The sequence below is a fragment of the Balaenoptera physalus genome (genome assembly GCF_965194825.1).
Source record: "Balaenoptera physalus genome assembly, chromosome: 13".
Lineage (NCBI taxonomy): Eukaryota > Metazoa > Chordata > Mammalia > Artiodactyla > Balaenopteridae > Balaenoptera > Balaenoptera physalus.
The window spans coordinates 93,574,839-93,587,738 of record NC_138892.1 but is presented as its reverse complement, the minus strand read 5'-3'; the positions used below and the strand labels follow the sequence as shown (position 1 = coordinate 93,587,738).

The following is a 12,900-nucleotide window of genomic DNA, read 5'->3' as shown; positions in this document are numbered from 1 at the left end:
TGACAGTGTGGTGTAGAGCAGTCTGGTTTCTGGAATCAGGCAGAACTGGTTTTGAATTCCCACTCTGCCCACTTTTTGACTCTGATCGTAAAGAAATAAACTCTTTGATCCCCAGTCTTCCTAATAGGATAGTATGTAAAGTGCAGGGTGTGGTCAGGGTTGTTCTTGTTTGCACAGGCAGATGGTATTTGGCTTATGAACACTTAAGAGTATCTTTAAGGAAATGGTCTGACTCACAGATGTGCAACTAACACCCTTGGATTCAAAGGTGACAGTGAAGCACAAATGATAACCCCAATCTGCCCTCCACACCCTTAGTGGTTTTCAGTAGAAAGTTATGTACAGAGCGATACCCCCTCAACTCTATTCCCACCACTCAAAAGAAAACATTCAATTACATGGGAAGAACTCCCCCACTTCACATCATAGAGGAAAATGGGACAGCAAAGGATAGGGGACAAACAAACCTGTGCTAATGCAAAAATCTAGGCATTCATAAAACTCCAGAACACGACAGAATAAAGAGAGAGATAGACACCCCCAGCAATATTTCTAACACAGAGTCCAAGTGAAAGTGCGGAGTGAACAACCTGGAGGTATGCCTATATGAATCTGGCCCTTTCTTCCTTTCTATTAGGAATGCTGGAATAAAATCCCCTCATCCCATGTTCCTCAGGGGTTGGGATATGAGATCTCACAAAACTGCACAGAAATGTTCCCAGGGACTTATATTCTATGCTAAGTCATCACAGAGAAGGAATTAATTCTATGGATTAAAAATTCCCATCCACAGCTCTCATAAGCTTTTGATAAATCAGAATTCTCATTCTGCAAGATAAATATATTTTTTTCTAATATTTTATTACGTAGAAGCACCTTACAGCAGTTTATGGAGCAGAAAGGAAGAGTTTGCTGAAATGACAACAAAATGAAATGAACATTTGCCAGCATATACATGCAGTTGCTTTCTATTCGGGTACTCTGAAATAAAAGTCTAGAACACTCTTTACACAAAATGTTGATCCAACAATAAGCCACTATTATTGATGATTCTTATACTTAATATTCTTATTGATTAACCTCAATATACCTTGAAGCTGAGAGGTTTGATCATACCTGTGCTCTACACCAGTGGTGAACAAATCTGGCATGCTGCCTGTTCGTGTAAACAAAGTTTTTTTGGGAACATGAAAAAAACCCCCAGATTTTAATGCAGACCATGTTTGCAAGGAAAGTACAGCCTTCATTGGACACAAGAAGCATTGGACATAGGATGTGACAAACAGCAATGCTACAGAGACCATTTTCCTTTCAAATGTACACTAGAGTAAAGTCATGTACTCTTACCCCTTCATTTCCAAAAAAACCAAAACAGATTCTAATTAATGCATTTGAATTGCCTATATATTGTCATTGTTTCTTTATTTCCTGATAACTATAACTCTTTTCTCATTGCAAAATCAGGTGTGATAAGTATTATTTCTCCATATTTCACCACCAAGCCCAGTACTTTGAGTCCTTAATACATTTCTGATGATATCTGAAATGCATTTTTCACCCAGAGTTCTGGAAGTAAAGCATAATGCATAAGCACACATCCCTATACTACCTCAAAGATGCAAATTATAACCTAAAACTGTATTTCAGCACAAAAAGTAAAGAGTAGAGTTTGAGTAATTATCCAAATAATTAAGATTCTCCAAAATGTGTGCTGGAGCTTGAATTAATGAACTCTCTCACTCAAGTTTATGATTTGTGTATTCATTTGCACAAGATTGGGAATTATTAACGAGAAGTTTGTGCTTCCTGCTTCAGAGTACCAACAGTACAATCTGGGGACCAGAGAAACAAGATGTTTCTATAAATTTATAATTCTCTGCCTCCTGTTGTTCAGCAGAATCCCAGTTGGTTGGCCTCCAGAGTTTGAGGAGGCCTCTTTAAAGACTATTTTTATGCTGCTTTACTCTTCTGTTTCATTAATTGCTACTGCTGATTTCTCAGAGAATTTTAATTACAGCTCTTTCACTCTGCTTGTCACCTCAGGCTGTTTCAACAAAGGACACAATTTTAGAAATACAGCAAATAAGGAAAATTTGGCCATCTCATGAATTTTGTACAAATTTATAATAACGGAATAATAGCATGTGTTGAACAACAACAACATGTTTAATTAGGGGCAGAGCTACTGAGGGACAGGATGTGGGAAGAAGCTTCATGCTGAAGCTGGCCTCTTTCCTGAGTATCCAAACGCCTGGGCACTGGAACACTGCAGACTGTTGGAGGAAACATCAAGCTCTTCCTACTATTTTCTTTTCAAACCAACTAGGAACCAAAAAGCAATTTATGCTTGTAAACTACTTACGAGAAAGTGCACATGTTTGAAAAAACAGCAGTACTGTGTGACTTGACACTGAACATGACTACACCAAATCTGTGACCTGTTCCGTTCCTAATTTTAATGGACATTTCTGTTTCTATAACTTAAAATATGAAAACCTTTAAATATGGTACAGTGAATAAACACGTTATGTGAATTAAAAAAAAAAAAAAATAGATCTTAAGAACATAAGTTTTAAGGATGTGCTTACTTGTTCTCTCAACGTCTCCTCAGCTTCCCAGGGCTCGGCCACCTCGCTCTCCTGGGCTGTGGCCCCCGGGGGCCTCGGAGCTGCACGTGGCCCAGCCTCCCGCGGTGTTGGGAGCGGAGCGGGGCGGGGCGGCGGAGCCCCGTCCCGGGCCTGGCGTCGAGGACCCCACCTGGGACAGGTGAGCACCACCAGCCCTGCTCAACCTGTGGAAGAAGGGCTTGCAATCTGGAGAAGAACTGGTGTTCAGGCTGGACCACTACGAAGCCAAGGCCACGCGGCACATCCTCCTCAGCAGACACTCCCAGTACTACGCGGACGCCTCCCCGGAAAGAACCGCGCTCTGACCCCCCGAGTCGTGAACCGGAAGAACTAACTGACCTGGGACTCACAAGCTTGGAGTTGAAGTTTAATAAAATCGTCCGTCCGTCTGTGACCAGCACTATAGAAACCTCCAACATCATCAGCTAACACCTGCCAGGCGTCTGGAAAGTCAGCACAGCCCTGCTGGGGGGAAGGCGGCCCGTCGAAGCCGACCCGCCCGGGTCTCGCGGGAAACGGAGGCTGCGCGGAATCACGAGACGGAGCTCGGATGCAGGCAGACTTTTGGAGCTGCATCCACGGACGGACGGCGAGCATCTTCAGCCGCTACACCTAGAGCGGGCGCGGCCGTTCCCTCCACAGGCGGGCCCTGCCCATCCTTCCGCCTCGGCCACATCACCCACCCGGTGCTCCCGCCCGAAGGCCGAGGAGCTGTCCGGACGCTCGGGGACACGGGCTTCAGGCCTCCGGACGAAGTGTCTCCCTCTGAGGGCCGCCTCGAGGGGCCGCTCTCCTCCTCAGCCCTGCGCCCAGCTACCTGCGTGGGAGCCGCCGATGACACGGTTTCTCCCCTCTGACTTCCCTGCATGGGCTGTACTGCCGTTTCGTTTCATTTCTCCAGGACAAGGCAGCGGAAAAGTAGAAATATCTAAAATTCGGCATATCGGTACATATTTCTGGCCCAGGATGGAAAAGGGAACGTTGAGGTCGTATCTTTAGCAGGGTTTTCTGCGTCACTCTCATCTATCAAGACGCACCTGTGGGGTTTAAGGAGGCCTTTTGGGGGGGTTGGACGAGGCCTGAGGTATCAAGGGGTCTTGGTCATGACCACAGGAGCCTTGCGACCCCCGACCCTCGAGACTTCGTCAGCAAAGTCAGGCACGGGTGACTCAGAGGAGCAGGAGGGCGCCAGAGCTTCCATTCATGACACTTCGCTTTATACATTCACCTAAGACCCTTTGTCACTTAAATATGTGTCAATTAAAGATTTTCCTCTTCTAGGTTAGAAAAAAATTTTTAATATAATTTTTATATTTGAGATTATTCATTTAACTTCTAAAACATTATAGTTGAATATTAAAAATAATTACAAGTCGTGAGCGTATTATGATTATCGGCCTTCACTCATTCACTACTGCATACAAAATACCAGCGGTGAGTGTTATTCACTGGGCCCATTAAGAGTCTGACAGTGACTCCTACCCCAGGATGACGTTCACCATCCTCATATCCTTCTCCATTGTCATGGCGCCATCTTTCCTGATTTGGATCCGAGTCCGCCAGTTCTGCCTGGTCCATTTCATCAGCCTCTCCTGCTTCCTTCCCCTCAGGAGTTTTTCCAGCAACGCGTCTATTGGGAGAGAGAACACCATTCTCAGAAAAATTTACCTTAAATTCGATGATTAAGGGACACTTTTCATGCACTCTACAGTAAATTGGCATGCCTTCATTTAGCAGACGCTTGGAAACTCCTGGCCTCTGTACTTAAACAATTTTCTTCATTTATTTTTTCCTTCATGACAAGTCACTTCTGGGAATAATCAATAGACTCCCTTTAAATAACTAATGGTAAAACTCAGGTAAGGCTTTGATTTTGAAGAAATGTAGTAAATATCATAAATCTTTCACTTTCAACTTATTTCAGATCCCAGCCATGTACTAATACCATTCTCTTTTTATAACAGCACAATGTATATGATTAGTGTTCAGTTAATGGCAAACATCATAGCATAATCAAACTTATTATGATTAATTCTTTAGATGGAGTTTGTTTAAAGTACTTATAAGCCATATAGATAACATGTTCCTTGTCTGAAAATTAATTCTAAGCAATAATAATCTAAAACAAAAATATTGCAAATTACATTTGATCAGAATGCCAAATTAATAACCCAAAACTCTGATTTGTGATTAAAGGTTGTGCTTCCCAAATTTCTGCAACTAAAGATATGAAAGCTTATTAAGTATCTGTACTACTAGCAGCTAACCCAGGCTGCATACAGAGGCACAGATGGCTAATTGGCTTCAGTTGGTAGAGGGTCATTTAAAATAAATTTTCTTTAAATTTTGTTATAAAAATTTTCAAAGCTGTAACAGATGGTTTTATGATAAATATTGCCCTTCACAGATGACCTGATTTCTATCCCTTTCCCCACCTAGGTTTGATAGAAAAAGTGACAACTGAACTATCCACCTCCATCTACCATCTAATTGACATCTATTGCAGCAGCTTTTATGCAGATTTCCAACCTCTAAATGCACCTGTGCATAGTGTTTCCTGTGTAAATCTTGGGCTCCATTCCCACCTTAGCTTCACAGTGTATGCAGCTCACAATATTCCAGAGACCTGGGTGCACAGGTAAGTAATGATGAGTTTTTTGCAAAAGGGTTAATTAATTTTGTGTAGCTTCTAATTGAGTATAATTTGCCTTGTTCTTATTTGCAGGAGCAAATATTTTATTTTCAAATTTAATCAGCATGGATTTATCCATATTCTTAAAATCATTTACAACTTTTTTTCCAGTGCACATTCCTTTTCCCTCAAGTCTTCCCCCTTCTCCATATTAAAAATAACTGCATGTTGTCCATGTATCATTATGGAAACAGAAAATGCTCATCCTACTTAGTGATTGCCCTAAATTTTTCATTTTTTATGTTTGAGTTTAAATGACTAATGCCAATTAACACAGAGCAAGATAGCACACACACATACAGGGTGATGGAGAGTATTTAAAAATAGAAAAAAAAAATCACTTTGCTCCCTATCAAGTTGTGAGCAGTAAATATTTTGTGAGATTAGTACGTTGATAAAGTGGGAATTAGCCAAGAGTTATTTGAGTTACAATAGAAATTAACCACATTTATGCATGGAACATTGCCAGATTTTAGGTTGACTCTGTTATATAGTATTTTCTTGAATAACATAATTAGAGTAATATTATAATAATTATTTTAAATTCCTTATGGATTAAATCTATAAGAAAATACTGATTAAATCAATTAAAGTTGATAAGAGAATAGTAATTTTCTAATGGATTTATTGTACCCACTGCATTTAGCATCTCAAAGAAAGGCTAAAAGAAACAATTTTAGTAAAAAGTGAAATAATTTTTATCTTGGACTGTATTTTTGCAAATAACAACTGTAAGAATATTTATAGAGTTAATTATAAAGGAAATTTTACCTTCATATGTAAAAAAGAAAAACTCTATCATCTATCTGTCTCACATATGCATTTCTTTAAAACCCATGGGAAGATTGTCTTATGCTTTTTCTTAATTTTATGAAGAATTTTAAGAGGCTGATGTATAATCTAACAAATTGCCACTCTAATGAATGTTCTCATAATTTTTAGATCATTACTATATCCTTATTAATTTTAATTCACATGGAAAAACTATGTAGCCAGATAAATACAGATAAAACTATATGCATAGAGCATGTATTCAGTATTTATACATGGTGGGAAATTTAGTTCTGTTTATTTTTTCTATTGTTTTTCTATTCTCTGTTTTATTTATTTCACATAATCTTTATTATTTTCTTTCTTCTTTTAGCCTCGGGCTGAGTTTGTTCTTCTTTTGCTAGTTCTTTGAGTATAAATTTAGGTTATTTGTGATCTTTCTTCTTTTTAAATTTTTTATTCTTTTTTTAAGCCATTTTAAAAATTTTTATTGAAGTATAGTTGATTTACAATGGTTTGTTAGTTTCTGCTGTACAGCAAAGTGAATGAATTATACATATACATATATCCACACTTTTTTAGATTATTTTCCCATATAGGTCATTACAGAGTATTGACAAGAGTTCCCTGTGCTATTCAGTAGGTCCTTATTAGTTATCTATTTTATATATAGTAGTGTGTATATGCCAATCTCAATCTCCCAATTTATCCCTACCCCCCCCCCAGCTTTCCCTCCTGGTAACCATAAGTTTGTTTTCTACATCTGTTTGTTTTCTACATCTATTTCTGTTTTGTAAATAAGTTCATTTGTACCATTTTTTTAGATTCCACATATAAGCGATATCATATGATATTTGTCTTTCTCTGTCTGACTTACTTCACTCAGTATGACAATCTCTAAATCCATCCATGTTGCTGCAAATGGCATTATTTCATTATTTTTTATGGCTGAGTAGTATTCATTGTGTATATGTACCACATCTTTATCCATTCATCTGTCAATGGACATTTAGGTTGCTTCCATGTCCTGGCTATTGTAAACAGTGCTGCAATGAACATTGGGGTGCATGTATCTTTTCAAATTATGGTTTTGTCTGGATATATGCCCAGGAGTGGGATTGCAGGATAATATGGTAGCTCTATTTTTAATTTTTTAAGGAACTTCCATACTGTTCTCCATAGTGGCTGTGCCAATTTACATTCCCAACAATATTGCCTTTTCTCTACACCCTCTCCAGCACTTATTGTTTGTAGATTTTTTGATGATGGCCATTCTGATTGGTGTGAGGTGATACCTCATTGTAGTTTTGATTTGATCTTTCTTCTTTTAATGTAGGCATTTATTGCTTTAAACTTCTTTTTTTAGTACTGCTTTTGCTGTATCTCCTAAGTTTTGGTATGGTGTGTGTTCATTTTCATGTCTCAAGATATTTTCTAATTTCCTTTTTGATTTCTGTTTGACCCATTAGTTGTTCAAAAGTATTCATTTACTTATTCATCTCACTTATGTGGAATCTAAAAAACAAAACAAAACAAAATGAAAACAGACTCTTAGAGAACAAGTGGTTGCCAGAAGGGAGGGGTGGGGATGGGGGTGAAATAGGTGAGGGGGTTAAGTGGCATAAGCCTCCAATTATATAATAAATAAGTCACTGAGATGTAATATACAGCATAAGGAATATGATCAATAACATTGTAATAACTTTGTTACCCATACAGATGGTTACTCAACTTATCATGGTCATCATTTCATAATGTATGCAAATATCAGATCATTATATATTACACCTGTAACTAACATAATATTGTACAACTATATTTCAATAAAATAAAAAAGAGAAACTTTAATTCCCATTAATTTGAGAATTTTCCAATTTTCTTTCTGCTACTGATTTCTACTTTTATTTTATTGTGTTCAGAAAATATACTTGGTATGATTTCAATTTTCTCAAATTTGTTAAGACTTGTTTTGTGACCTATTTTGTGATCCATGTGCACTTGAGAAGAATGTGTATTGCCCTAAGCTTGGGTGGAATGTTCTATAAATATTTGTTAGGTTCACTTGGGCTATAGTATTATTCAAACCCTCCATTTCTTTATTGGGCTTCTGTCTGTTTGTTCTATTCATTATAACCAGTATTGAGATCTTCTGTTATTATTTTGTTGTTGTCTATTTCTCCTTTTCATTCTGTCAATGTTTGCTTAATATATTTGCTTCAATTTGGGGTGCATGTATATTTACAACTGTTGTATCCTCTTGATGAGTTGACCCCTTTATCATTATGTAATGTCCTTGTCAGTTGTGACAGTTTTAACTTAAAGTCTATTTTGTCTTATATAAGTATGGCCACTGCTGCTCTCTTCTGATTACCATTTACATAGAATATCTTTTTCTGTCCTTTCACTTTCAGGTGTATCCTTAAATCTAAAGTACATCTCTTGTAGACAGCGTATGGTTGGATCTTGTTTTCTAATTCATTCAGTTATGCTATGTCTTCTGATTGTAGAATTTAATGTACATTTAATGTAATTAATGATAGGGAAGGACTTTCTATTGCCATTTTTTTCATTGTTTCTATCTTGTAGCATTTTTGTCCCTCTTTTCCTCTCTTGCCGTTTCCCTTTGTGTTCTTCTGAGTTTTTGTAATGGCATACTTCAATTCCTTTCTTATTTTCTTTTATCTTCTATAGGTTGGTGTTTTCTTTGTGGTGACCATGGGCCTCACATAAAACATCTTATATTTAAAACACTGTTTTAAGCTGATAACAACTTCAATCAGATACAAAAACTCTACTCTTTTCTTCTCCCCTCACCACACTTTATGTTACTGATATCACAAATGGCATCTTCTTATATTTTATATATTCTTATAATTAAAGTTTTTCCATACTTTGTCCATTATATTCTATCCAGAGTTAAAAGTTGTTCATGGACCACCATTACAGTCTTACAGTATTCTGTATTTGTCTGTATATTTTCCTTTACCAGTAAGCTTTTATACTTTCATATGCTTTTGTGTTGCTGTTTAGCATTCTTTCATTTCAACTTGAAGGACTCCCTTTAGCATTTCATGTAAGTCAGGTCTAGTGCTGATGAACTCCCTCAGCTTTTTACCTGAGGAAGTATTTATTACTCCTTCATTTTTGAAGGACAGCTTTGCCAGATATAATTATATTTTTTTTCTTTCAGAACTTTGAATATATCATTTCCACTCCATCTGGCCTTTAAGGTTTCTGCTGAGAAATCTGCTGAAAAACTGATGAGATCTCTTTTATGTGGCAGATCACTTTTCTCTTGCTGCTTTCAAAATTCTCTCTATGTCTTTGACTTTTGATGTTTGATTTTAATGTGTTTTAGTGTGGTTTGGTCTGTTGGGCTTCTTGAAACTGAGTGTCCATTTCCTTCCCCACAATTAATAAGTTTTCAGCCATTATTTCTTCATATCAGCTTTCTGCCTCTTTCAGTCGTTTCCTCCTGGGACTCATATAATGTGTATATTTGTCCTGTGTGTCCCATAAGTCCCTTAGACTTTCTTCACTCTTCTTCATTTTTTTCTTTTTGCTTCTCTAACTGAATAATTTCAAATACCTATCTTTGAGCTCACTGATTTTTTTCTTCTGCTTGATCAAGTCTGCCCTTGAACCTCTCTACTGATTTTTTTCAATTCAGTTATTGTATTCTTCAGCTCCAAAATTTCTGTGTGGTTCTTTTTAATATGTTTATCTCTTTCTTGATGTTCTCATTTTGTTATATATAAAATTCTTTGTCAGGTAGTTCATATACTTCCATTTCTTTAAGATTAGTTTCTGGAGATTTATTTTGTTCCTTTGGTTGGGCCATGTTTTCCTCTTTCTTCGTATACCTTTGTTTTACTTTGTATTGGGATTTGAGCATTTGAAAAAAACAGCTACCTCTCCCAGTCTTTATGGAGTGGTTTCATACAGGGGAAGAATGTTACCAATCAGTCCAGCTAGAGATTTGGGGGGCCTTTCAAATCTTTTCTGTAGATGCATATTCCCTGGGCTTCTGTGTGTAAATTCCCAATCAGAGAGGTTTTTCTTCTTTCTTCAAGATGTTGAATTTCTTGTTTCATCTAGGGTTGACCTGTGGTACTGCTGGTTCTTTGGTGCTGCATAAGCTGCCCAGCTCTTTTCTGTTCTCAGTTGCTCCCAGGCATCCAGAATGTGCCAGGTCCCATCAGTGCTCTGTTGCATAAGACATAAACCAGTTCCTCATACAGCCCCCTGAAAAAGCCAAAATGTTGGATGCACACTACACTTTCCCTGCTCCCCTCTCTTCCTGCCAATGCAGAGACCATCAAGCTGCATCAACCTCTGTCTGCTGCCCCACATATCCTCTGGAGTGGCAGCAAGCCTCCCAGCTCTTCTTTGTTCTCCTAAGTCCATGGTCCCAGGCATCTAGAGTGTATCATACCCTGTCAGCATTCTGAGACAGAAACCAGTCCCTCAGGCAGCTGCAACAAAAAAAGCTGCAACATTGGAATCACAATCCAAATCTTTCCCAAGGGAGAAGCTGGGAGTTGGGGGTTTTCTCCTATTCATTTTGCACTGAGCTGGGGGGAAGTGGTGAGTGAGTTTGTGCTAGTTCAAACCATTGCCTTTGTTCTCAGAGTCCTCCAAACTGACACCCATTCCTATTCTGCACTTAGATGCAGCAAGAGAGAAACCAGTCCCTTGGATAGACCCCTAAAAAGTCTAAATGTTAGGCATATGTTCTAGTCTTCTCTTTCCCAGCCAAGGGAGAAGCTGGGAGTTGGGAGTTTCCTCCTGATCCCACAACACTCTGCTGTGAGGAGGAGCTCTGGAAAATGAGTGCCATGAATTCTCCTACTGATTTTTATGTGGCTGGTTTTGCACTTGCCTGTGGTGCAAGAGCCTTTTAACATGTTTCTGGATTTCTCGCAAAGGAAATTGAATTGGTGTCTCCAGGGGGGAAGGAGGGTCTAGGGCTTCTTATTCTGCAATCTTGCTGAAGTCACCAAACATAAATTCTTAGTAATTTTTAAAGTACACGCTATACAAGCAAATAACACTTTACCATTTCATTTGACTTTTAACTATAAAAATAATTGACCCATATAGAAAACTGGTTCCTTTATAGCATTCAGCTTATTGAATCAATGTTGTTTCTTTTTAGGTATAAAGCATTTTCTTTTTCCTGTTGGCTTACATATGCTGGAAAGAAACTGTGCCAAGTGAGAAACTGCAGAAATATTCCAGTCAAAAAATTGTTTTTTTTCTTGGTCAACTGGAATGAAACGTAAGTTTAATCTTTATTCTGGCAGGATCATTTGTCTAATAAAGATCAGGGTCTTTTTCCCCCTTTTCTTAAGTGAAGGGTATGATTTTTTTAAATGTTGCCAGTTGATTTGATTCAGTGATGTGATAAATATGCTAGGCATAATAGATAACTGATTTCAATTCAGCAGATTAAAGGTCCATTTAGAAATCTAGATAAGTGTCCAATCTACGTGTGTTGAACTGCTCAAAGAGGGAAATTGGGAAAGGGAGAATTATTAATCATTCACAGACTGTGGATAAAAGGAATAGCCTCTACTTGGGGTTAGAGGAAGGTAGATTCCAGATATAACAAAGAAGAAAGAAATCACCTAATAACATATGTAATCTCCATTTTTCCCCAAAAGCCAGTTATAAATTTGTTTAAACAATCAAATTTTTGAACAGTAATTATCTATGTGTTGTGTAAACTGTCACCTAATTTGGGGTAATCAACTCCTACTTCTTCATTTTATAGAGATTTATTAAATCAAGAAGGAAGAGAACCTTCTTGACACTATCCATGCCTTCCTCCTCTTCTCTGCCTTCCACCTCAAGCCTTTGCTTTACTCAGAATCTCAGGGGGCTCCTAGGCTCCATCTATGGCTCTTATATGGTTACCGTTGCTTTTCCTTGCTATTCCCATGACACTGCTCTGCTGTCCTTTCTCTGGGGTCTCCACTGATCCACTGAGAGCCAATTTTCTTCCCACCACAAGTAGAAGAAAACTCCCCAGCCTGCTATCCATCAGCCCTTTCAGAAGGTCAGGCTTTCTTAGGAGATAATTTGAGTCCCAATATTGTACTGTCCTATTGATATATATGAGCCAAAATTTCTGGGACTCTGAAGATGGTGTTAGAATAGTACCATCTATCCCACTCTTAGTGTTACCACAATCAGTGGAGACTGAGTCCTGAGACATAACATGTGTTCCTCAATTCTTACATACTCCAAAGCAAATCCTCCTTCTTCTAGGACTGTGACAACCTTTATCTCTTCTTGAAAACCTGACCTTCAATTACAAAATCCCCTTCCATTGCACAGAATCATTTCTGCTTGTAAAATTCTTTAGTGGCTCCCCAATTCCTGTAAGGTAAAATACAAGTAATTTAGCATAGCACACAAGGCCCTCTGTGGTTTGGTCCCTGCCTGTCTGCACTTTCATCTCTGGAGTTAGCCCCACTGTCTACTCGTGCACCCAGCCACTCTCTGCATCTAATCTACTTACCCTATGAACTGAGAAATCACGCCTCTGCTAGGGGTCATCCATCTGTCAGGAGAACATTGTCTTCACTGCCTACTTTGGGAACTCCCAATTATCTTCCAGAACACTCCTCCACCTTCTCTATAAACCCTTTCCTGTATCATTCTTTAAAAATTGGCCACCTTTTCTTTTTTCGTTTGGTCTGAACCTCAAAGTACTGTCTTATGGTCTCTTACTGAATGTGTTTGTTTACATTTCTGTTTGCTTCTGCTAAAGGATACAAAGATTTTTATTTTTTTATTTTCAAA

The 12,900-nt window shown here is 38.2% G+C and overlaps 1 protein-coding gene and 1 long non-coding RNA gene across 3 annotated transcripts in view; one reads left to right on the top strand and one right to left on the bottom strand.

Annotated features, from left to right (window-relative positions):
• Positions 1–12,900, top strand: part of PIK3C2G (phosphatidylinositol-4-phosphate 3-kinase catalytic subunit type 2 gamma) — a 398,571-nt gene that overhangs the window by 105,854 nt on the left and 279,817 nt on the right. For both annotated transcript variants that reach the window (XM_082421031.1, XM_082421032.1), the window contains exons 11-12: positions 5,067–5,265; positions 11,249–11,371. In XM_082421031.1, the coding sequence (XP_082277157.1) occupies positions 5,067–5,265; positions 11,249–11,371 (322 nt within the window). The remainder of the gene's footprint in view (positions 1–5,066; positions 5,266–11,248; positions 11,372–12,900) is intronic.
• LOC309641242 overlaps positions 1–12,900 on the bottom strand; it is a 74,852-nt gene that overhangs the window by 14,367 nt on the left and 47,585 nt on the right. Inside the window, exon 3 of the long non-coding RNA XR_014252572.1 lies at positions 2,589–4,257. This is a non-coding gene — a long non-coding RNA (uncharacterized lncRNA). The remainder of the gene's footprint in view (positions 1–2,588; positions 4,258–12,900) is intronic.